At 42.0% G+C, this 26,128-nt stretch overlaps 1 protein-coding gene across 1 annotated transcript; it reads left to right on the plus strand.

The window, feature by feature from the left end:
* Positions 1–139: 139 nt before the first annotated feature.
* AZIN1 (antizyme inhibitor 1) lies at positions 140–26,128 on the plus strand. The gene is given in 13 exon segments (XM_037379436.1): positions 140–446; positions 6,283–6,420; positions 12,904–13,101; positions 15,167–15,340; positions 15,627–15,799; positions 19,319–19,453; positions 21,365–21,446; positions 22,455–22,529; positions 23,618–23,783; positions 24,355–24,415; positions 24,417–24,471; positions 24,640–24,854; positions 25,456–26,128. Coding segments are annotated over 11 exon segments (1,350 nt in total). The 5' UTR covers positions 140–446; positions 6,283–6,420; positions 12,904–12,999; the 3' UTR covers positions 25,568–26,128.

Here is a 26,128-nt window from a genome sequence, read left to right on the forward strand (position 1 = left end):
CTCGCGCCCCGGCCCGCCGCGGGAAGGGGGGGGCTGCGGGGTGGCGGCTTCGGCGGCGCCTCCCGCCCCGCGGTGCGGTGACGCGTGGGGCCGGGTCCCTCCTTCCCCGCCCGCCCTATAAGAGCGCTGCCGGCGGCAGCCCCTTCTTCTCGCCTCGCCGCTCTTCTCGCCGCTCGCCTCGCCACCCGGTGGCCGCGCTCCCGCCTCCGCCCCCCGCTGCCGCAGCCCCGCGCCCCCGGCCCGGTCCGGCTCTGTCTCTCTCTGCCTGTGCCCTCTCGTCCCAGCGCAGCGCTGCGCTTCCCCCGCCGGTCGCCCCCGCAGCCTATGGCCCTGGAAGGCGCCGCTGCCGCCGCCTGTATTTCTGCTGTAGGTTCCCACATCCCTCTTTAAAAATTCCGCCTAAAAAGAGAAGACGATTTACCAAATCTTTCGGGCCGTTATCTCACGTGAGTACCGGTGCCGGGGGTCCCGGTCTCCCCGCCGGGCCGGGGCTCTCCCCGCGGGGGAAGTGGCGGGAGGGAGGGAGGGAGGCGGGAGGCGGCGACGCCCACCTTGAGCCGCGGAGCGGGCCGGGGCGTCCCTTGGCACCGGCGGCGGCGGGGGAGTGGAAGGCGCTCTCCCCTCCCGGGGCCTGGGGCTTGGGGAGGGACAGGCCCTGGTTTCCCCTCACACCCTAGTGCGAGGAGGGGAAGGGGAGCGGTGGCCGTGGCACCCGGGAAGGGCGGAGGGGCGCCCGGCAGGCAGCGCCGTGGCGGTGCCGGGCGGGGAGGGGGATGGGGATGGGGCCGGTTCTTGCCGCTGCCCATTCTCCGCCCGGCGGCGTGGGGCGAGACCGGCTGCCACCGGCGGCGGCAGATGGAGAGCGGCGGGATGAGTCAGAGCCGAGGCTCCCCCTCTTCCCCGGCACGCAGCGAGGCGCCGGGCAATGCGGGGCCGCCGCCCGGGGGGCCGGCGGGCGGGCAGCGGGGCCCCCCGCGCCCGAGGGCGGCGGTGGCGGCTGGCGGAGGGGGTCAGCGGCCGCCACGCTAACATGGCGGACAGCCCTGCGTCTGAGAGGCGGCGAGGCGGGAGAGGGAGGCCGGGGACTGAGGCGAGGGCTGCGCCGGGGCCGCCGTTCCCCCTTCTCACCCAACCCCGCCGGGCGCGGGAGGGCGGCGGGCCCGCCGGCTCCGTGAGGAGCGGGAGCGGGGGCTCGGCGGCCGCCCTAACATGGCGGATTGCAGCGGAGGGGGGCTGCGTGGTGTCTTCCCCCTTTGCAGCCGGGGCAGTGCCCCGCGGCGGGAGACCTGCTTCTGCCGGGCGTTGCTGCCGCTCGCACTTCGCCCCATCCTGACGAGGGGGCGAGGAGTGGCCTCGCCCGGACCCCTCCAGGGGACGGGGGCCGCCCCGGAGCCCGGCCTGTCACCCCGTCTCCCGGTGGCGGCTGCCCGGGCTCGGTGGCACCGACTGCCATGCAGGTCTCGGCGGAGCCCAGCCCTCGGGTGCCCTCGCACGCAGAAGGCTCCCTCAGGCCCGGGAGCAGCAGCTGCGTGGCATGCCTGGGCACCGGCCTGGCTGATGGGGGCAGAGAGGCTGGAGAAGTGCTGGTGGCATGGCCGCAACGTCTCCTCGCCTGCTTCTCAGAGGCCATGTTGTGCGTCTGTAACCGTGACTATCCACCCGGGCTCCCGCTGTCATGCTCCTTGTTCCCCCTCACCTGAGCTGCACCTGCGCGGGGCTTTGCCCCGGCCCCCTCAGCATGGTGGTTGGGGCAGGGGGTACGCCAGGGAGCAGGGCAGCAGCCCCGTGAGCTGTCAGGGCACTGCACGAGTTGTAAGGGCGTTGCACAAGTGACACTTTCCCGGACACGTGCGGGGATGACAGGGCAAATTGCCTCTATACGGAGGGGCCACGGGAGTCCTCCCGTGTGTGAAGAGTAAAGCCCTTCCCTCCTGTTAGCAGTCTCCTTGCTTTGCTGGTGGTGTTTGCTGGACATCTCTAGGACAACTGTTTTCCCCCTCCTCTTGGTCAGACTGTTAGTGTAGCAGTAGCAGGTTTGGTGTGCCACCAGTTCTGGAAGTGTCTTGGCTGAGCTTCAACCTCCTTGGCTTGGCAGCCTCGGCTGGTACTTGTCCAGTCAGCCACTGCTGTACTGGTGGCTTTTGGAAAGTACAGAGAAGAGGGTCTGGCCACTGCTCGGCTGCCAGCCGGGGGTGTGTGTATAAAGAGCATGTGTGCATCTGGATGTCAGGGTGTCCTGAGTGAGTGTGTGCTCGCTGTTCTGCCGTTCCTTGTTTGGTGAGAGATTGGCAGAGGTGCCTGGTACTGGTTGTAGGGGAGCTGGAAGTACAGTGTGGGAGCGGGGGGCTCATGTGTGTGCAAGGGGGGTGGCGCAAATGTGTGGCCGAGGATGCCTTTAATGGCTCATTACCTAGGCAGTACTGTAGGTCTTTTCCAGTCGGCAGTCTAGGCTGGTTTAGAGCCCAGGAGGATACGTGTCTGTGCTGGGGGGACCCCAGTTGTGGTGAAGGGGGAAGAAAGTGAGCTTAAATCTTCTCTTGAGTGAATCTCCTGCAGTGCGAAAGGCTGCACAGCTGATATGTGCCAGGAGGCTGAAGTGCTGCGTTTCACTGTACCTCTGCAGCAGTCTCCGGTGACCGAGCAGGATTTGATTGTGTAGTCCCAGTTGAATACAGCCACTCTGTATGAAAACACCGTGTGGTGTCCAATAAAGCAAAGTTAGACCTGCAAACCTTCCCAGCCAGATGCGTGGCTGGGTCTCCTGTGTGACAGTGGGTTGCAGGGGAGTGGGGGGGGTGGGGTGCTGCCCCACTTTTTCTGCCCTCACCCGGGCTGCTGGATTTCTGGCTCTGAGGATACTGCACTTGCCCGCTATTCTTTCCTCGATAAATGCGGGAGGCAGTAGTGCTGGGGTGGAGGTGGGGGTTGTGAATAGTGGTGATGGTGGGAGGGGCTTGTTCCAGTCTGGACTGGTCCAGTCTAGTTCTTTCCTTCCTGTCACCGTGTGAACAATGCTGCTGATGCTTGCGACACGGCAGCCCCCTCCCCGTGTGCTTCAGGCTGTGGTGAGCTCCCTTCCCTGCCTGTCCCCCACAGCCAGCCAGCGTGCTGCCCCCCATCCTTCCCGTTGGGCCTTGAGCTCTGGGGGAGGGTTGTTAAACCCCAGAAAAAGAGGGGTCTTTGCAAGACTTTGGGAAGGGGAGAATGTCATTTGGTGGGGAGCAGCAATGGGAATGTTTCTCCTGTGGGGACAGTTTTACTGTAGGCAAGAGGCAGGCTTCTACCACCTTTCAGCACTGCAGCCTGCCCCCAGGCAAGCAGCTTGTGCCTCTGCCTGCTCCCTGTGCTGGAAGGCTGGTGCAGGTGTGTGTTTGCAGCAATGCTGGGCTGTATGGTCTGGAAATTATTCCATCTCCAATTAAAGGAGAGACAGTGTGCTCTGGGAGGGAATTAAGACCATCCCTTCCTGAAAGGGAGGCTTAATTGTGTAATGGACTAATTTGGATATAATGGCAAACTTCAGACCAAAAATACTGTTGATGTAGTGCAGGAGCAAGAGTGTGGTTGATGGAGAATTCCTCACGGACCTGCGCTTCCTTCAGGGCCTGCTCTCCCCCAGGGACCGCCTTGCCACAACGCCCTGGCCCTGGTCTGGAAAAGGCCTATTGTAACAGAAGAATAGCTGAGTTTTTTGTGGGCCGGAGTGACTTTGATGCCTCCAAGTCTGGCAGCTGGTGTAAATGTGCAAGGTTGTCATCATGTAGAATTTTAGGGCTTGGTTCATGGATATTTTAGCTCGGGTCACTAAAAGGTCTCTATTCAGAAATGGACACAGTGAATTTTTTAATATTTTTTTAAAGAAAAAAAAATGGTGCCTGGTTTTGTAGGTCTGCCTGCCTCAGACATGGCATGCTGAGGGGGCTCACGAGGTGGAAAAAGCCTAGCCCTGACTGGCCTGCTGGCCCTCATAGGGCTTGCTGCAGTGATGGGTTGTTCCGGCAAAGCCATACGCTGTCGATGACTGTGGGGTTATTTTGTTCCTTGAGGGTATGTTACTATTGAAGTACAAAGTACGGCATGGCTGGTTGAGCTGCAGTCAAACTTGAGGCACCTGCTAGTAGAGCATGTATATATATATAAATACATGCATATAGGTGTCGCTTGAGTATTAAAAGGCAAAGCTGCCTTGTTATTCTTACCACAACTCAAAGCTTGCTGTTGAACACAGAACGCTTTTATACCCACTTTAAGACCATTGAATGATGAATGCTTCATTGTGGCCGATCACATGTGCCCATGTGCCGCTTCTCCAAAACTGCGTTTGTCCATATGGGTTACGGACATGTAATACACTTCTGCTTAGAATGTTAGCCCTGCTCTGCCACAGTCCAGTAAATTAAAACTTTGTGCTGGTTAAAGCAGAGCAAAATTACTATGATTTGAAAAGCTCAAATCATACCATTTTCCTCTCTGAATATTTAATATTGGCAAACCTGCACAAAAGAGGGTGGTCAGACTACTTTCTGTATGTCTGTGTAGATCCTTCAGATAAATAATTATCACTTAGAAGAAATTCTGAAGGGCAATTGGAACTCAGTGCAGCTCATAGTTGACTGCTGCCGCAAAGAATGATTGGTTTTCATTCCAGCTCCACAGGAACTTCCGCTGCATGCTTCCTTCTTGGGACATGTGAAGATATTGATTGGAATAGTACTGCAGGTGATACTTGTCTGAAGCATGTCTTTTTAAGGTTTGTGTTAAATGTCACGCAGTCTCCCTGGAAGCACCCTGGTTTTAATGACTTTTTTTACTGGGAAGGTAAACCAAATTCATAATCAGTGGAAAATTTGTACTAGTTCTTGAGTATAATCAGAACAGCACTAGAAAATAGTGGAGCTACTAGTTAATTTTACAGAAGGAAAGTGTTGCCAGCTTTTGAAACTGTTGTATGCCTACTCTGAGAACTAAATGTTATTACTGACTTACTGCTCTAGTGGAAGGGAGGGGTAAGATTAAATATACTGCATATACATTAATTGTAGCTGACAAAATTCCTTAATATCTCAATTAATTTTGAAGTGCTGAGGTTTATTTTTAATGTTATATGCTAATTTATATGGTAACGCTGAAGAGATTGCTCTGTGGAGTTGCTGTGGAACAGTTACCCTCAAGTTGCATTCACTCTGTAATTCAGTTATAGAGTATACAAGTTTAGTTTTCTAATAGCAAGAATAAGTTGGAAAATACACTTTAGCAGTTTGCTTAACTGTAATGTGGTTGAAAAGATTATCATTTAGGTTAGGTGGTTCCCAGGAGCCAGGTTTTTATAGTTGGCACTTGTAGTCTCATCTAAATAATGAGTAGCAAAGATTTATTTTTACAGTAGGTTGGTACATTCCATGTTTCATGCCATAGACCACAGTGAACTTGTAGAAGTTCTGTTGTATGTTGGGTTTACACATCACCAGTTCTGTACTGTATTTAATTCCATGAAAATGACAGTTCCTTTTAGAAGGAATAACTTATCAGCGGGATTGGTTAATGTGTACTTGACTGCTTTATGTTCACTGTCCTGTTTTGTGTGAATGTTTTTTTACCTTCATTTGAGTAAGCTAGCCTTGTACTTTACACAGAACACCAAAGCAGCATATTTTGATAGCCTTTAACGGCCAGCTGAAATGTTTCCTCATTCCTGAAGGCAACCATAAGTTTCTTTCTTTTTACTGTCTTGCTCATCTCTGCATTTGTCTGTATGGTGTTCAGTTTCACTATATAAAGCACTATTTTTCACCCACATAGCTTTTTCACCCACATGTTGTGTTCATTTACAGCAGACAAAGAAAGAACATGGCAAGGGAATTCTGAAATTGAAACAAAGTGTGTGGGGGGGAAGGAATCACAGTGGTTATGGGGTTAAAACTACCCACTTCTGCAAGGGTAGTCCAGTATTAAGGCGTACTACCCTAAAGCAGGATCATGTAGAGCTTTTTGCCTTTAGTGTTGAAAACCTTCCAGTTCAGACTGTGAAAGACAAGTACAAACAAGCAGTTTCATGTACCCAATTCATGTGTTTTAGTAGTTCTTCATACATCTGACTTGATCTGGCTCAGAGTTTGCATACGTTCGTGAAAACTGGGCACGTTAGGTGATTATAAACTTTCATGGTGGGGTGCTACAAACCTCCTTAGAAGCATTACTGAAAAGACATTTATTATGTGCTTTAAGATAAAGCTTTTATTTTGTTCTGGCTATGAAACTTTTTTTGTATGCTTTCTCCCACAGGGCAAAATCTCTGATCAAGTTTACAACTATCCAGAGGGCTTAGGAGAAGTGCTTTATAGAGAACAGTTCGACTTCAACGCTGAGCCACCTTGGGAACCTAGCTGATGATAGTAGGGTTCCATCTCCTAACTTGTCCATGTAAGTCTCTTTTCCTTCTCTTTTCATATCTATGTAGGAGGAGAAGTCCTTCCAAAAATAAAACCAGCATGTACTGGCTTTTTGAAAAGCAAGATAACTGTCTTCATGTAGATTATCAATATTGAAAATAGTGTTTTGCATATTATATGGAGCTTTTGTTCAAGGGAGGGGCTATAATTTTTTTACTTACCTTAAACTTTTCTCAGTAGTTATCTGATGAATTTCTGAGACTTAAACATGTGTGAGTAAACTTTGTAATTAGTTACTTTTCTGAATTAGGGCTGTTGGCTGCATAAATCCTAAAATAAAATGCTGTAACTTCAGTGTCTCAGCGTAATTCTGAAGTCATGAACTGGCACTGCATGACTGTTAACATCAAATCATGATTTGCTGGGTACTGTGTGATCTCTTAGGGTTTTTTATACTGAAATAGTTAACATTTGCTATTCTAAATGGTAACATTGATCATGAAGGGTGTGCCTTCACAAATACCTGTCTCCATTATTTGCTAATTACTCTCCACTTCCACAAATAGTTGTAGTTGAGTGAGCTACAGTAGAATGTGGAATTCTGTGTTGGATGGAAAACATTTACCAATTATAAATGCCTTTGCATTTTTAAGAGGCAAATATCTATTAAAGAAAAACAAGACCCGTGATAACTGAAAACAAATAAATATGCATAGTGGATCTTAAGGAGCACAGAAAACTCTGGAATGTCTGTAGTTATCATGTTCTGTTAACATAAAACAATAGCTTTATGTGGCTTTAACAATAGCCTTAAATGCATTTGTAATACCTGAGTTAATACTGCATAAAACCAGCTTACTTTTTTTGCTGTCTAGCTGAAGGCATTTTTTATTTGGTTTAGTACCTATAAATTATATAACACTTTTTAATGTAAAACTTGAAAATGAGAATGGTTAAGTGCATCTGACTAAGCCAGGTACTCTTCAAAGACCACAAAGAGTCCAAATGGTCGTTGTATTAATGCGTCTTTTAATAAGACACTTGATGTAGATGACCCTGTTCTTTGAAAATACTGCAGTAAGGGAGGCACAGGGTGAGCTTAGTTTATCGTGATTTCTGGCTTTATTTCCAGAGGTTATGTTCTTTGTTTTGTTTGAAACTTACTGAATTAACCACATACATCTGGTTCTATGTAGATGACTGGTCTGTTCAAGTGAATACAATGGATTGTATTCACTTGAATGAAATGAAAAAATCCCTGAATACCACTGTTATTTTGTAGGTGTCACATGATTTCTATAAGCAAAAGTTCTGAAAAAACTGTTCTCGTGTTCAGTTTCTGACTTTTGGCTTGGTCTTACTTGGGTAGAACTCTTGCATGACATGTTGCACTTGAACAGGATTAAAGTACAGTAGTAAAAAGATAGGAAAGGTAGAAGAATTATTAGAAGGAAGTACCTAGAGAAGGTACTATAAGTGCGTTTTAATGTCTAAAACTGTTCTGAAGGAATTCTGGCTTTTACTGAAATTTTTTTCTTTGAGGAGAAGGATGTTCTGGTACTTCCATTGAGGTTATTCTTTCTCTGCATGGCAAATAGTGCAAGGTATAGCTTGTCCTAGAATGGAAATGCCTCCAGGTTTACTGTATTTGTAGCTGAATGTTTAGATGATCTGTGTGTTTATTTTGGGCTTGGATCTATTCTGTATTCAGTAATAATATACTGTATGCAAAAATAAGTAGTTCAGTATTGAATGTAGTGGTGATGTAGGTAGTAGTAGTCTGTGAGAATCTGCACCTGTTTTGGTGCTCTGAAGCACAAGTAATTGCCTCAAACACAGCTAAGATGTGTTAGCCAGCTAATTAGTAGTTTGAGTTCTGTTCAACTTGCGAAGTAATTTAATAGGAAAAAGGTCAATTGAGCTTTTAAATATAATTATTAATATTATGTTCCAATGGAACTCAAATAAAAATCTTGTCTGAAGGTGTACTTACATTCTCATTAAACTTGCTTCCTTCTTGTAATTCTTTCCCTCCCACTTTTGTCCTTGCATTACACTGGCCAAGGAAGAACTTCGGGTTTAGTTCTGTCTTGCTCTTGAAGCTCTGACTTCTTGAGCAGTCTGGCAACTGTGGCCTGAAGTCTTGCTCCTTTTAAAATCTGTTCTATTTATTGCCCCATCTGGTTGATGGGAAATGGAGGGAATTAGCAATGGAAATCTGATCCATTAACGATCCCTGTCTATGCCAAGTGGAAGCAGTAGCTATTTGGACGGGCTAGCCTTCAGTGCTGTCTTGACTTTGTCTGCATGGGGCTGGATGGCAATCTGGGAACAGGAGGGCTGGGAGTTTGCGGGGTTGGGGGAGCAATGGGGAGGCCAAATACTAACATTGGCTAAGCAAGAGGATAGGATAGGGAAGTAACTGCTTGCGCTGTTGTGAAAGAGAAGTGCTGGTATGGTATCACAGAAGAATACATGCGCTTAACAAGAGTGCTCATTTTTGTAAGCTTTGCTAGCTTATTGGCTTTGAATAATTTATTCAAATTTCAAGAAAACAGAAGGAGGTTCTTGAAAGCATGGTTCCTGTAGGTGTCAGATGGGAAATTATTTTTAGTATCTACCCCCTTTGCTTGTTTGCTTCAGCGGAGATGCTCGAGTTTTTATTGCTTGTTTAACTGTGTGGAATACTCCTGAGAGAATGGTAGGATGCAACTAACCTAAGCTGTACAGGTACTCTGCTGTGACCCTGAGTGGAATTTGTACTGAGAGGCAACTTGGGTAATGAAAAGTGTCCACTGCCATTGTAAAGAAAGAGACTTGCTTTAGCATTTCCCATCAGTTGCTTAGTGCCTGCATTCAGCTAACTGAATGATAACGATGTAAGTCAGTGAAATGGCATCTTGGAATATCTTGTTAAAAGATACTCCCAGTAGAAATAGGCATTTCCTGCACTGAAATTGGGGGACCTGTTTCCAATTTTCCAGTATACCTATTCTGTACTTAATTCCCAATGTTAGTGACAAAATACTTATACTTTTTTGATGTTACCCCTAAAAAAACCCCACAGTATTATAAGACATGAGAGATGAATATATTTCACCTCTTTATGATTTTTGCATCAGCATAATTGTTAATCTCATAAATTTATTTTGCTTACGAAGACAGCTGGAGAGCATTATTGGGAGCCCGTTCTGCTTGCAGAGACTTTGCTCTTTGCAGAGGAAGTTTTTAATGAAAAAACCAAACCTCAAGGGGTTTGTGTTTTGGCTTTTTTTTTCAGGCCAATTATTTTTTTTTCTTTACATTGTCAGAACTACGCAATTGAGTTTGTTGTGGTTGCTTGCATATGACAAGTGTGTGTTTAGTTAGTCACTTTTAAGAGCATTTTCATCTTCTTCTATTCCAGATGTCTAATTGCAGTATTTAAATACGTAAACTTTAAGATAAAAGTTCTTCATCTGGGACGTCATTGTGTTAATCCCTAAAGAGCCTGAGGTAGTAAAGCTTACTTCAAAGAAAGCAATTGCATGTCTATGTAGAAGTTTCATACCACTTGACAGCTTTTGTTTGCCCAAAAATAAGTGTCCTGGAGCATTGTGCAGGCTAACATTTCAGGTGGTAAAATGGGTGGTGTTACCACATTAAGTCTGTCAAATCATGACTTCCAGCAAGTCAGCAAGGACTGAACTCTATACTGTAATGATTTCTGACTTGTCTTACAGATGTAGAAAAAGTCTTAAACCATCCTCTCGGTTTCCTTCTGCGTATATTCATCTAATCTTTCAAGAATTTTATCATTGATCCTCCTCCTTCCTGAGGAGGAGAGCCAGGCTGGGCAGAGCAAGATTATAGCACAATCCCAAGTCCTACTGCAGGTATTAATTCCTTAAAGAAATGTTTCCTAAGTATGCACTGTTTTGTGCTGGTGCTGTAGCAGGGCTGGTAGGAATATCAATTTTCTCTCTGTAGAATACTCTTCCTATCTTGCTCTCAACAAGACTGAAAAGAGCAGGAGAGACTGCAGAGGGATAATAGGCTGTGACTGAGGGCAGAAGTCAGTAGGCTAGCACTAGCTTTTTTTGACTAGGTGAATTTTGCTAAATGAAGAAGCCTAGATGTCATGGGCATGTTTGGAAAAAGCAATTACTGTTTAACAGCCTAGGAGAGGTTGTACTAGGTTGGTCATGGCTTGTTGCAAGCTATTTTATTAAGTCAGTACTAGCTTGCATTCCTTCTCCTCCCTGCCTCTTGACCATAAGTGATTTTGGGTGAATGAACTACAAGGCAACTGATTTAGGAAATTACCTTCATTGAAGCTGACTCACCAGATAAGTGTTCTTTTTGTTGTTGCTTTTGGGGAGTTAAGTGGTAAAAACTTAACCCAAACCAACCCTCTTTGGTACTCTGTGCCTGGAAATCTTGGATATTTTATGAAGGTGAATGTGTTGAGGAGTTTGTGCTCATCAGCTGGCAAATCAAGGTTACTGCTCAAGTACCTGTTCAGAGGGTGACAGTAGCTTTGTAAACGTGACTGTGGTGTTCATGTTTGTTTCACTGATTCGAAGTCAAACTTGGTTCACAAGCTTGTCTTTTTTTTTTGGTGGTGCGTTTTTTTAAAGGAATTTTAGCTTGTTACTCACAAACTTAAACCGAGGTGTGACTGACTGAATATGTTTTCCTAGGTATTATAGTGTCTACCGCCTAGTCATTGTTTTATAATTGTAATTTACTTAAATCCTTACATCGATGTGATAATTATCTTGCTCCTTCATGATTGTTTTAGATCTTAAGGATTCACGTAAATAAGCATGAGACTCACTGTATGTGTGAGACAAGCGTATTCTTACCTAGCATTCATGTTTTTATTATTAAGCTTCTGAATATAGCTGAAAATTCTTGCTGCCACATAAATTCACCTGGGAGTAAATACTTCTCTTAAGAAACATAGGTGGCATACTTGAGTTACAGAGAAAGCATACGAAACTCTTCTGGCTCTTTTCCCATTATTGCTGCAATGACAAGCGAGAGCAACTGCTGCTTAGTTGTCTTAGTATCAGCTTGAGCAAAGTAACTTTGTTAGTATTATTAACAATGTTAACTAAACTTATGTTGCAAGTTGTGGATTTTTTACTGGAGAGAGGTGGTGGAAGAAATATGATAACAGTGTTAATACCATGGCCTTGTGACCATTTGAGGCCAAAATTATCATCTTGGCTTTTAGAGTCTTAGTGAAGCTTTTTGTTTTTACCTTCAGTTGTAATGTTTCTGGTTTCTCACAACATTTTTAATTGCCAAGTACAGCTGGCCTTAGAAAACAACTCTTTTTTCCAAAGACTATGCAACTTCTGTTGAGATTAAAAAAAAAGGCTTGGGTGTTCATGTAAAGAAGGAATCTAGTTAGCTGCCTGGTTTTGATCAGTCTTGTGTTAGTCAAAGATGACAGTTGAAATGACAAAAACCAGTCTGGTCAGTCAGTAGCTATAAACTTAATAAAGGAGACCTCTAAACAAGACCTCCTGCTCTAATAGAATGTAAATGGCAGATTGTTGTATTCATCAAGTAAGGCGGCTGAAAGTATATAATCACTGGTTGACATTTTTCTGCTGTCTACTGATTTTTACTTGAGACTATTTAATCCATAGTTTAAGACTATATTTAACAGTGTTTTGTCTGTGGATTTAATTGATTCAGGTTGTCTTTTGGAAAACGCTGCTTATAAACAAAATCTATTTTGCAGTGAAAGTCTGAGGATAAAAAAGATGCAAATAAACCTAGGCTATAACTGTTACTTTTCTTTTAATACCAATTCCACTTCCTGAGGTTGACTGTCACTCTGAAAACTACTTCTAGCTAGTGGCTTCTTTCTATTAACTGCTATTGAAGTGAAGAGTTTTAAGTGTTGTAGGTAATCTTATGAACGGAACAACAAAACAAATGCCTAGTAAATACAGTGTGTGAAAGCGATGGTTATAAATTGGTATCTAACCAAAAACTGGAATGTTAACAAGTACGTGAATATGACAAATATCAATGCTAACATTTCTCCAATGCACTATAGGTTTTTAACAAATTCAGAAATGTTGTTACACAGGCAGTCTTCTAGATGCATACTTGAATACTAATACTATACTTAAGAACACAGGAGGTGTTTGTACAGGTATGCTACACTTGCAGTATTTTCATAGTTTGCGTAAGCTCAACACAGATCACTGTGCGTACGGTCTGGGATTCTTAAGAACAGCTTTTCATCAGTGGTTTCTTACTCATCTTTAAATTGGTATCAGATGTAAGGTACATAGCTTCTGTTTTATTCTTGGCTTCAGTAGAATTGCTCTATCCTTATCCCTGGCAAATGGAGGGTGAACAGAGTAAAAGTTTCTTTGATTTTTGTGGAGAGTGTGTGTGTGTTACTGTTTGTAGTACATCGTATTTAGAAAGTTCTTTCCAGTTTTTAAACAGTGTCATAGTATGCATTGTGCCTCTCTTCCTATTGAGTTGTGTTTTCTTTGTACAGTTTGTTGCATAATTTAAGGACCCGGATATAAGGCTTGGAAGCCCATCCCTTGTGTTTCTTGGTTTATGACTGTCGGCTTTGTGGAATACGGCTGAGATGAAAGGATTTCTTGAGGATGCAAATTACTCCATTGGTCTGTTGGATGAAGGAGCAACTCTTGCAGATGTTATCGACAACTGTATTTATGAACACACTCATGTAAGTTTTCCAAATCTTCTGGTTTAGTTCTCTTAAGTCTTCAAACTAGGTCAAGGTATTTAGCACTGAGCTGACAGCAAGAGAGGAACAGTCAGCTAAAACTCACCTTATAAAGTAGTTTTCTAATTCTTTGATGGTTGTTTGCCTCTGGCTGAATTCTGTTGGGGAAATTTGGGCAACAGTTGTTACCTCCCTGAGTGTGGCTAGCAGAAAAGTAGTCTTGCTAGTGTAATTAAATACAGGTTCTCATCTTGTACCAAGATTTTACTATAAACGGGGTTTAGACAAGAAACCTGAAATTGGGCAAGTGGATATCGCGGAGTTAGAAACATTTTCTTTTTCTGCTCTTTTCCTAAAAATGTGCTGAATTTTAGACAAACCTGTATGCTGAGCCAGTTTAAAGCCATGTTTAAAATTTCTGTGGCCCATCATGGTTGTATGATTATGTATCGTCCCGTTACCCTTCTCCCTGTTGGAAATGTGGGTACGAGCGTATTGTCAGGTGTGCTACCTTTTTTCTTTCAAGAAAATAAACTGGTCTAAAAGCTGTTAAGGTTTAGCAATCTACTGGAAAGAAACAAATACTTTTGTACATACAATAGTAGTTTTATTGAATAAGGCTTCACTCACTCCTTAAGAGGCAGGAAGATGTAGCCTTTGTTTTATAGACAAGGCTGTAGAAAGCGCGAGCTTTAAAAAAAGGAATGAAGTTTCATTAAGTGAATCCTGTATCTATAATATACCATACCTATGAGCTGTTGACTTTTCCTTGGTTTATCAGAACTGATGTTCAAATGCAAGTGCTCAACTATAGTACAGCAAATAGCTAAATCCCATGGCCTTCTGAGCTCAGGTGTAGGATTCCCAAATCCTGATTCCTAATATTCTTTTTCTGTCTAGCAAATAAATAGGTAAACTACTGGCAACATGTCATGTCTCCAACCACTGGCTGGCTCACAGAGGATAGCTGCCTCCTGCTGCTTTCATTTACTCCTTTAGCTCAAGGGGTAGAGGCCTGTGCCATGGATCTAAAGCTCCAGATCCCATTCCTGCTGGTGACCCGTACAGGGGGTCAGTATGCTTCCACCCGATGGAATTTCTATTTGTGTTTTTTAAAAAGAAATAAAGACATTGTATACAATAAGCCACAACATAGTTTCATATCTGCAAAAGTCAAGTGCTAGAGTTAACATTTGATGTACAGTCTTAATTCAGATAGATCATATATTTTGTGATGATCTTTAATTGGTAAACAGTAGGCCATTCATTTACAGGAATTTACCGAGTGCACATTATAAACAAATACAGAATGATCTGTTCGGATTTCGATCCACTGCATCCACATCATGACTTGATATTGAGAAAGGCTATAGTAACAGATGCATAAGGGAGGCTGTAACGGTTTCCAGAAAAGTGTCTGTGCATTTTCTTAAAGAGGATGTAGTTGACTCTGTAACCTTAACACACTGAGTTTGGTTCTTAAAATTGTTTGAAATTTGTGCTTCACAAGATGTGGAGAACAGTCTCAAATTTGACTGCCTGAATTAAAATACTATCAACAAATGTTCCGTAACATGAGCTATTAGATAGACATAAAATCTAATGTACTACCATTATTTAATTCCATGTATAATAAGTTATAAATTGTTGAGACTGTGGAAGCTCTCATCCCAGTGGATTTTCTTCCTCCAAAAAGTTGCAGATGTCTGAAAACGCAGAGTGGGAAGAGATTGTAACCTAATCTGTATTTTTAGATAAAATCAGCGTTTGGCATTTTAGTAGTATCTTTTGTTCAGGAATCTCAGAGTATTGTCTAAATAGCATTCATAATATCTCTGAAGTGGTAGGTATTCCCTGTGATATTTTTTTTAAACTAGTTCAGGTTGCTAGGTGAAAGTAAAAACAAAAGCATTGTTCAAGGCCAAACCTAAAAGTTAGTAGCAGGGTGAAAAAAAAGTACATAATTCTTGAAGACTTTGTATCATGGGTTGTTTTATGTTTTGACAGCAACACACAACTTCAGAAATTTTATTTGCCTATTCTTGCTTTTTTTTTTTTTTTTTAGACTGGAAAAAGAGCATTTTATGTTGGTGATCTTGGAAAGCTTGTAAAGAATAACATACAATGGCAGAACGTGATGGCACCAATAAAACCATTTTATCCTGTAAGATGCAATGCTACTCCAGGTGTACTCGAAATTTTGGGAACCCTTGGTGTTGGATTCGCATGTTCCAGTAAAGTAAGCTTTTTCTCTTTGTATCAGTGTGCTTTATTTTCTTCCCTATGTCTTCTGTTTTAAAATCAGCTTTTTGGTATTAGGTGTCATGGTTATAAATAATACAATTTAAATTGTGAACTGCTGTGTAAGTAGCTGTTGAAAAATCTGTATTTCTACCCTAGAAGCAGTGGATAATTTTCTTTTTAGTGTATTTGACTATTTAATACAGTACTAGAGCACATGTAAAAAATTCAGTGAATATAGTGCACTGGGCTGTGCCAAACTCTGATATGCTCCTCTCTTTCAGTCTGAAATGGCATTGGTACAAGATCTGGGCATTTCTCCTGAAAACATTATATATACAAATCCTTGCAAGCAAGCATCTCAGATAAAGTATGCAGCAAAAGCTGGGATAAACATCATGACTTGTGACAATGATATTGAGCTGAAGAAAATTGCACGTAATCATCCAAATGCTAAGTAAGTGTCAGAGTTACGGTTTTGCTTTTTATGCGGGGGAAACTTAATTTTGCCTGTATGCTGGAACGAGTTGCGAGCAAGACCCGTGGCCTCTTTAATACAACTCACTTGTATCTATTTTTCTCTTCCCGTTGTCTGATTCAAAGGTAGCTTTTCTTTCAACTTTTTCCCCTACTGGGTCTTGGCTTCTTACTATGATAGTAAGGCCCTTGTTTTGGGAGAAATCTTGCGTAAGTTTCATAGGGCAATCTTCATGTAAAAGTTTCAGTGATTAAAGTTCAGAAGTCTGGCACTTCATCATCTGCAAGTACATCTTCCTCCTGCTCTATTGCGGCTTCAGTGTTTTCTTTCAGGGTGCTCTGTCTGGATATTAGTGGCTCCAGCTGAAGTCAGGGCTGAGACTATTGGCAAATGAGCATGGTGTGTTGGGTTACAGAACACGCCCAAACCCTAGATGTAAGTCTATTAAATACACCTACAGGTATTTCCCCCCTATTAAAATGGTGAGAAATTTGACTCCAGTTCTATTAGTCACTTTGGTAGTGGCCCAGATGCTTTCTGTAGAGAAGTGGTCAAAACTGATGTTCTGGTTGTTAAATAGGAGAATTTTATTGCTGCCAATGTATTGTGGTCTCTCTTGGACTGATACGCATTCATGTCATGAAGCATTGTGTGCCTCGTTAATATTTTGGCTATGGGGCATACCTGTAAGAAATTTTGGAGTGAAGAGCCTATGTGAATGTCAGTGCTTTCCAGTGATTGAAGAAGCATAGCTTCCCTCAGATGTCGTCAGAGTGCACTAAGAAACGGAATTCCTGACATCCTTTACAAAGGCCTTGGTTCTACACAGTCCTTAAACTGCCATGTCTTCTGTGGCCGTAACTGTAGAATTAGGGAGTTTCTACCAAGTTCAGTATCTAAAGACACTCTGCTCATCCCACCTAGTTATTCTTTTTTTCTTTTTAAGACTGCCTTGAAGGTTACAATTGCTGTTGCTAGTGATTACACTTTATCCTCACGGAAGCCTATCAGTGCATTGCATGCTGGAGAGTACTTCCTGTGCAAAGGATGCTATGTATGACAGATAATTTTGTGTGTTAAAATTCTGGCCTTGACATACCCCATGCATTTGAAAGCCTTAGCAGTGCTAAAGCTGTCTCTTCCATAGTTAGTGTTTTACCAGTTATCACTGGTATTTTTACTGTTCTGTTAGTTTTTCTGTTTATTTCTTTCCTTGAGTCTAACAGTCTCTTCTAGAAGGTGTTGTCTATGGTAATATCCACAGCAAGAGAAGTTAGGATGCAGGTTTTTCTTGGGCCAGAGAAATTATGAAGTGGGGAGACAGAATAAAGGAGTTTCATGAGCTAGAGAAAAACAACATAAACTCTACTTATTTTCAAGGATGCCATTGCATAACATTTGAAAAAGTTCCTGTTTACCAAGGACAAGAAACTTAATTTCTACGAAAACTGCAGTTTGCTGTCTAAATCTTCTTAGCAACCTGATCCCTAGCTCTCCTACCGGGTAGAGATTTGTTTGCTTGTTTTATTAAAATTCTTCCTCAGATCATTAAAATTTTGCTGAAGTGACAGCCTTTAGTTTCTTCTTTCTCTTCCTTGACATAGATTCAAAAAGTCAGACCCTTTATATTGCCTTGTTCTTGTGTGTGGTTGTTACAGCTAGGTTTCTATTTGTAGATGAAGCTAACTACGCTTTGCCTGAGGAAATCCTGCTAGAAAAGCTGTAATTCTCTGCATTTTCTGAAAATTCTTACAACTTTCTGCACTAAACTCATATTAAAGACCTCCACCTATTACTATGTTTCTGCCTTTGGAAATCTTACTAACTTGAATGATTGCAATTTTTTGTTTTAATAAAGAAGAGAAATGTTAGAAAGGAGCACATAGTCTTTTTCTTTATACCTTTGGATTTTTCCAGGCAAAGTTTTAACTGCTAAGGTTGCTGGTGTCCTAGGAGCTCCAGCAGAGGCATGGTCATAAGTATCAGTGCTTCCTTAAAAATAATAAAATAATAAAACCCCAAACCCAAATACATAATCATCTAGCTGTGCTCTAACTGGCTGAAACATAGGAAGAAGAGTCCTACTAGATTTCTAGAAATCAGGATGATGCTTTTTCAGTGGCTTGCACTAGAAAAATACCTTGACTCACTTAAAATGCTGCTATAACAATTAATAAAATTTAATGTTGGATGTCTTTAAGACATGCTTTGTCTAACCTTAATGTGAGGTTACAAACCACAGTATTATGGATTTGAAACTTCTTTACATTTTAAATAGTTTAAGTTTTGAAATTTTTTTTGTTTTATCTAGCACTTTTTCCAAATACTTTACAAAATACTGTTTGGCTACAGATTCCTTGAACAGAGCTAGTGGAGAAGCAGGAAATGAGAGGCTAGTCAGTTTCTCAAGGTGGAGTGGTGTAAATTGAAATTAACATGGATTGCTAGGCAACCTGAGTGAGAATTTCAGAATTTTTTTCTCTTTACAAAATACATTTAAAAAAAAAAAAAAAAGAATCATGAGACATCTGGAAAGGGCTTTTAGAACTTAAAGTAGCTGTTAGGCCAGCATGTATTTTTGTAGTGGCTAGGCTAAGTTTTGCTTATTGCTTGTCTTAAAGAAGAACTACTTCATTCCGCTTAGTTAACCAAGATAGAGAGTTTAAATGTAACGTGCTCTGTGCAGGCTGCCTGTATGTCATGACACAATTTCTCTGTAGTTTGCCACATGGCTAATTAATTAAATCTTATTGTGGTGTGGGGAAGGAGTGAGGTTTTTTGGTGTGAACATATCTTTGCCACTCAAGTGTTACTTTAATGTAAAAAAACTGTCAACACTGGCATGGCAGTTTGCCAGACCTGTCCAGAATGAGGCTTTGATCAGAGAGAGGAAGCCGTCTCGCTGCATAAGACTGTAAGAGATGGTACTCATTGCCTCCCTGCCCCACAGGTGTCCTGGAAGGGACAGGGAGCGGGCTGACACCCTACTCCATCACCAGTCCCCATGCTTAGCCAGGAGGGGAGGTGGAGGGATGTGGCCAGGGTGTGCTTTTAATGTGTCAGCCTGGTGTTCTCCAGATGCTGAGTTGAATGAAGTCTGGTACATGACTGACTGAAGGGGAATCTCCATGCTCTCCTTTTAGCTAGAAAGGAGAACAGAGGTGGGAAAAGCATATTACAGTCTTAATGGATTTATGAGGAAGTATACTTTATTAGAAGGTAACATTCTCTTTCATTACAGCACTCAGCAGACTCTTGCTGCTACAAAAGAGTCTTAGTTGCTGCATTTCGAAATCCCTTGTCCTTGTTGGCTCCATGTTTTAGCCCCTAATTGCTAGTTTTTTCTCTGTACAGGATTGTTTTATTAGGTTCACTTGACTCATCCATCGATGGAGCAGGAGTACTGACAACATAATCAACACACTTCTGACAGTCTTCAGGCTTCACATGTGCTGATGATGTAAACCAACTGCCCCAATCATCTTCCCCTTCTCTTAGGCTCTTACTGCACATTGCCACAGAAGACATTACTGCTGATGAGGAGATGAATATGAAGTTTGGCACCACCATGAAGAACTGTAGGCATCTCATGGAATGTGCTAAGGAGTTGGGAGTCCAAATAGTTGGTGTCAAGTGAGTAACTTTATTGTTCTCTGCTGGCTGAGTAGATGTCTGCATGATGTATTCAAGATGTAGAATAGAGAAGAATTTTTCCCCCTTCGGTACTATTTAGAGGTTTTCTAAAAAATAAAAACACACCAAAAAAAAAACCCCACACAAAAACAAACAAACCCCACAAAAAACCAACAAAAACCCCAAAAAAACCCCCAACAAACACCAAACCCCAACTTCTGGATTGTGAGTTTTTGCTTGCAAGCAAAGTACTAATATAAAAGCAAAAACTATTGAGACAAATTAACTATTACAGACGGAGCAATTTGAAATAGAGTATCAGAAATCCTTCTGTAAGCATGAAAGCAAAGTTTAAAAGCCTTTTCTATTTTCTAACTGTACTCTTGAACTTCCATGGTAACTTCATTTGTATTTGTCCAGCAATAAATGGCGTAACAGATAAGTGCTAGTATAGCATGGAATAGCTTGGGCAGACTTTGAGCAAGATGAACATTGGGTTGGATTTTCTAAGAGTTGGGTCCTATGTCACTCTGATCACATCAAGACAAAATACTGGGGTAAGTTTTTTTTGCTTGTAGGAGGTAGGAATGAATCCCAGTGTTCTGAGAGCTGCCAAATGAGCTGTGGTATTTTAATTTGAAATTTAACAAAGATTTTTACTATATAGACGAAAAATGCATGCACATGTCTTTGTTCTGTCTACCTTCAGCTACTAATGTACCACATACTCACTCATGAATGTTTTAAGAAAGCAACCAAACAAGTAAGAGGGTGTGCCAAGACAGTAAAATATTTTAAATGGAAGCCAGATTGTGGGGATTTAAACCACAATTGCTTTGATGTAAATCTGTTTGAAATTGATGTCAAATTAAAGCATAAATGTACTATAATCATTATAAATGACAAACATATTTAAAATTTATATGATACTACTACTACTGAGAAAATGTACCTCTTTTATATGATGTCTAAACTGACTTACAAAAATCACACAGCTTTTATGCTTTTTCTTTATAAAACCAAAAAGAATTTAAAAAAATCCACATGTGGATTCATGCGAGTAAGTTTAAAAAATGACTTTTGCCTCAAGATGGCATTCCTTAGAGTAGATTTGGTGTAGAGAGCATCATGGCTCAGGGGGGTGTGTGTATGGTCTGTCCAGAACCAACAGACCATACTAGTCTTTAGGAAGTCCATGGGGATGTTTGTGCCTGTTTTGGCACCTCAGTTACTACCAGTATTATGGCAGTACTTTTGGATGAGGAACCAGAGGGGATTCAGGACCTTGCAGGAGGCATCAGTACTTCTCTGCTTCTGATGGCCTGCTCACCAGCCTGTTTGGCTTTGCTGTGAAACTTAAGACCTGGCCTGGGGGTGAACAGGCCTCAGAACAGGGTAGCAGTGGGACACACCTCTCCTCATCCTCTCCCAAATGTTGGAGAGAGGAGATGGTGTGCATAGTACAGCCCTAGTTTTGAGGAGAAAATTGGATGGCCCAGGAGAAGAGGGTATACGGGCAAGGCAATACAAAGAAGGTTGAGAGGGGAGACAGTATACAGGAGGGTGTACTGTATATGTAATGTGTAGCATTGGCACCCACTGAAGAACAAATTTTAACCACTTCGATAGTGAAGACTGAAAGGTTCAGTAATCTGTCATTTCTTAAAGATGAGAATATTGTAGGACATTCTTGGTGTTAAAGGCAAGACAGCCTCAAGTGAAAAAACCAGTGGAATAGAAGGCAATCATCAACCGAGCTTATTCTCTGCGTAGTTACTGTATTATCGTGCAAGCTTGTCTTGAGCCACTTGGGAATGAATTGCTTCCATTGCCGTTCTAGGTGGTGGAACAGTTTGCTTGGTCTGAAAGCCACACAGTCCAGCGTATTAACTGTATTTTTATTTCTTTCAGATTTCATGTTTCAGGCTCTTGCAAGGAACTGCAAACGTACATTCATGCTATATCTGATGCTCGGTGTGTGTTTGACATGGCTGTAAGTAGATGTATACACACATGCAGTTGCTACAGTAGAGAATCCATTCTATTCTGATTACACTAACAAGCCAGTGAGATAATTTCCAAAACATAGCATGGCAGGAAATGGAACTTCCAGTAAGGGTCTAAACACTCCATTGTGAGATGCGTGGTAGAGGTAAAACAAACTTTATAATACTAATTGTGGACAAAGGTTGGTGAATACTGTCCCACTGCTCAGTCCTGCAAATACCCAGTTGACACTTTTTCATATTAAAATACTAAGCATTTGTATGCTGGCATTATGGTGATGCAACCACTAATTTGATGATGTGATCTCTGCGATTAACTAAGCATTGTAAGAAATAAGTGTCCTGTTGTGGTGGGGGATATCCAAATCTGGATGAAGAGGAATGGATTTGTTGGATGCCTCAGATGACTGTTGTGAATCTCACATGTTCTATGTGTATCTCTCATAATTGCAAAATTCCTTTCTCTAACTGTCTTCCTGTAAACGAGAAGCTCACAAACTAAATAAAGACTGTGGGGCTTTTTACTCTGATTACTGCAGTTAGAGCACTGACTGTCACTGGTACCGCCTGAGGACAACAGAACTGAAATTCTCACTGACCATTGTGCAAATTCATTGTAGCAGTCTTGTCACATAAGCACTATCTGAAAGACTTGCATTATATATATATCCGTGAATTCCTAAAACTTCGTTTTGAGAGAATGCGCTGCCCTGTTCAGGAACCACTGAATGTAATGTATCCCACGAGATAGGAGTTGATGTTGCTGTGGGACTTAAGAATTGTGTAACCAGCTTCTGTTGACATCACAATGCTATTACTACCAGGTTTAATGGAGCTATACTAACTTTTACAATGCTGTTACTCCCTCACTAGATGTCTGCTGCTAAATATGCTCAAAAGTATGAAGTACATAGAAAAGAACCGCAGTAAGGAGGAACAAAAGATGCTTTTAGTTACACTTGTCTGTGTACTTACATTCTGCCTGTGCATTTTAGGAAGAATTTGGCTTTAAGATGAACATGTTGGATATTGGTGGGGGCTTCACAGGTTCAGAACTTCAGCTGGAAGAGGTATGCAATACATGGGAAGTTGAAACTAATTATGACTTAAGTTGAAGTGTAACCTTCAAACTGCAACTAATACTGATAGCTGAAACCTATTCTAAATTTCATGTTAGGCTAATTCATAACATCCAAAGAGTTGGGTTTGTTTTCTGTATCATGGGTACTGTAATCAGTCCTTGAGGTGATAATTATTTTTCTTTAATACTGCTCATATTGGGTGAATACTGACTTCGGGACGTCACAGATTAAATTACTATCCTAATCCGCTTTAACACCACTAGTTAAATGTTTTTGGCAGTTGCCTGTTGTTGTCCAACTGGTTATTCTGTTGCATGGTTTGGGCCAGGATTGCTTAGCATACTTTTGATCATAAGCCATGTTGCTACTGTATGAAAGTTTCCAGCACTTTGTTTTAGAACTGAAGACTAGAAGTCTTGCTTTTATCTTTGCTTTGGCAAGTCTTTGTTTTGGCCTAAATGGGCTCTTCAGTATGCAGTGGCACATAAAACAGAATAACCTGTTTACACTGTATGTTGTCATAAAGACAAACTCCTTGAATGTAGGACGTTGAAAGTGATTCAGTGAAAAGTTTCTAACAGCAATCAGGGCTTTTCTTAGTTCTAACTGTTCTGCTACTTCTTCAAAATAAAATACTTGTTAATCTTAAGTATTTGGCTTAAAATTTGAGCATCAGTATTGAATAATTCATTGTTTCTAATACAACAGTATTTGGAACTGATCACAAAAAGGTCCTTTCCTTGTTCTTCTGGATTCATACCTAGCTTTGTTATCTGTTGTGCAAGTTTGAAACTACTTGTGCAGTCTTGAGTGGTACCACAACTTGAACTTTGGGAGGAGGGACTGTGTCGTGCTTGGACTCATGGTACTCTGTCTTCAGTGCTTAGCAGAATGACCTATTTTCTTAAACACTTTTGTGAATTTTGGACATTTGGTAAGAGCACTTGTCAGACAATAGATGAACAGTAGTTTTTGGTGTGCTTACTAGAACTGTTGCTGACTGAAAGTGTGTGTGTGCATCTGATACGTACATAAGCTGCGTTTCATTGGTCTTGCCTCTGGCTTCAACTTCGTAGGTTAATCATGTCATCAGGCCATTGCTGGATGTCTACTTCCCTAAGGAATCTGGTGTTAATGTGATTGCAGAGCCTGGATGTTACTATGTTTCATCTGCATTTACACTAGCAGTTAACATCATTGCGAAGAAGACTGTTGAGTATGATAAACTACTTCCTTCTGGAGGTAAGAGTCGTATTTATCTTTTACATGTTATGAATCTGTACTGATAACTGCTCCCTTAATCACGATGAGCTAGTTTGTCTCACATATATTTAATGCATTCTGTTACGCTAGCATTGTAATCCACCGTTTGGGTTCTGACCAGATGTTACCTGTGTACCTCCCTTTTTTGTTACATTTATGTGGCACTTCTTGTTTCCTTACTAGGTTTGACTTCTCAATGGTGAAACTTATATAGGGTGCTTTATGGAAGGTGTTTTGGATGGTTCTGTATTAGAAGAACATAAAAAAACTCACAGAGCGAGCTGCTTTTCTGTTGAAGTAGAAATTGGATTTATATTCTTAACAGTGATTAGTACTGGAAGTATTAATTTTGCTAAGCCTCACACTTAATGTTACAACTGAATTTGTAATCTGGTCTCATACGTATTACTCTGCGCGTAATTCTCCAATTCTGGTATATGTGGAACACCCTTGTCAGGAGAACGCAGTTGATGAGTTAGGTTGCAAAAGGACTACTTATGACCAAAAAAATATGCATGCCAGACAACTTTTTTTTTTATTTTTATTCCAGTGGAGCAAACCAGGAATAATGACGAACCAGTATTTACATATTACATAAACGATGGTGTTATGGTTCTTTGCAACTAAATTGTCTGAGAAACTGAATACTATCCCAGAGGTTCACAAGGTGAGTACTTCTAAATCTTCAGGGATAGTCCTTAATTATCCTTATATTTTTTATATATATTTAACACTTCATATAACTGTATTACCTATAAAATTATCCTTATGTATATTTGAAAAGTTTCTTATTCAATAAACTGAAGCCTGAATTACCTGGATCATTTCCATATAGAAATACAAGGAAGATGAGCCTCTGTTCGCAAGCAGCCTTTGGGGTCCATCCTGTGATGAGCTTGATCAAATTGTGGAAAACTGTCTTCTTCCCGAGTTGAGCGTTGGAGATTGGCTGATCTTTGATAATATGGGTTCTGGTACCTTAGGTGAACAGTCTACCTTTAACGACTATCAGAGGCCACTGATTTACTACATGATGTCTTTCAGTGACTGGTAAGAAAATTCTCTTGATAGTGGCAAGATTGTTTTCGCTTCCCTCAAGAGCATACACTTACAGCCAAATAGAAATTGCATTTGATGGCAAATACAGGAAGATGCAACTGAGGGCAAGAATGTGCCTTTTTAGTTTGTGGGTTTGGTTTTGTTACTGTTGTCTGACTTTGCTAAGACTAAAGTGAGAGCTGTGACAAAATGCCTCCTATGCTTTAAGGCTGACAAAGGAAAGCAAAATACCTCGCGTTGACAGAGTTCAGTGGTAGTTGCAAGGCCTTTTGCTGTTTGACCATCAACCTTTGAGCTTTCCCAATAGGAGTAACTGCAGCTCACTGCAATGGTGGCAGTGCTGTTGTGGTGCTGAGAGCTGGGTAGCCTGTTCCAATAGCGAGGTAGCCAGGGCCCTGCAGTTCTGCCAGCGGAGTCACGGCCTTTCTGTGTCTGCCAAGTGCTTGCATAGCTGATCATCCTCCCCTCCGCTGAGGCTGGGGCTGGCCTGTCCAGGAGCAGTAGGCTTCAAATGCTGTATTCCAGGCTGGTTTCTGATGTGAACTGGTACATAAAAGCACCTTCTTACAACTCTCATCCTTCTGTGCCGCAGGGATGAGATGCAAGATGCTGGAATTGCTTCAGACACATTGATGAAGAACTTCTTCTTTGTGCCTTCTTGCATTCAGCTGAGCCCAGAAGACCGCTTTTCCACTGCAGCTTAAACAGGCATTAACGCTTCATTTAGACCTGCAGTTGCAAGTCTGTAGTTTGTCTGGTCAACATTCCAGTGTGGAAGAAATGGAACAATCTTGAATTCAATTCATTCTCTTCAAAACTTGAAAAAATAGTAATAGCTAATGGGGACCAGGCAAAACAAGCTACAGCTACAATTCACCGGGGGGTGGGAGGGTTAGATAATGGTGTCCAAATTTAAAATCAAGTTCATTCAACCCCTGAGCGTTTAAATATGCAACAAAATGGATGACTTAGTGGAGATGGAAACCCATCACTTGGGTTCTTCAACAGTTTACATACAAGTACACAGTTTTTATACTAAGGATTCCTGTTAGAAAAGTCTTGTAAAGTTATTGTCTTTCGCCCAGATATATCAAATGTCAGTGGGAGACCAGTGTGACTTCATTAGATGTTTAGTGTATTTAGAATGTGTAAATTTGTGCTTTGAACTGTAGTTTAATAAATGTAAAATTGCATCATAGTATTTGTTGTATTTGACCCTTGATGTATCCCTTGTATGATTGCAATAAAACTTTGTGTAGATTTTA

This window comes from Falco rusticolus, chromosome 3 (genome assembly GCF_015220075.1).
Source record: "Falco rusticolus isolate bFalRus1 chromosome 3, bFalRus1.pri, whole genome shotgun sequence".
Classification (NCBI taxonomy): domain Eukaryota; kingdom Metazoa; phylum Chordata; class Aves; order Falconiformes; family Falconidae; genus Falco; species Falco rusticolus.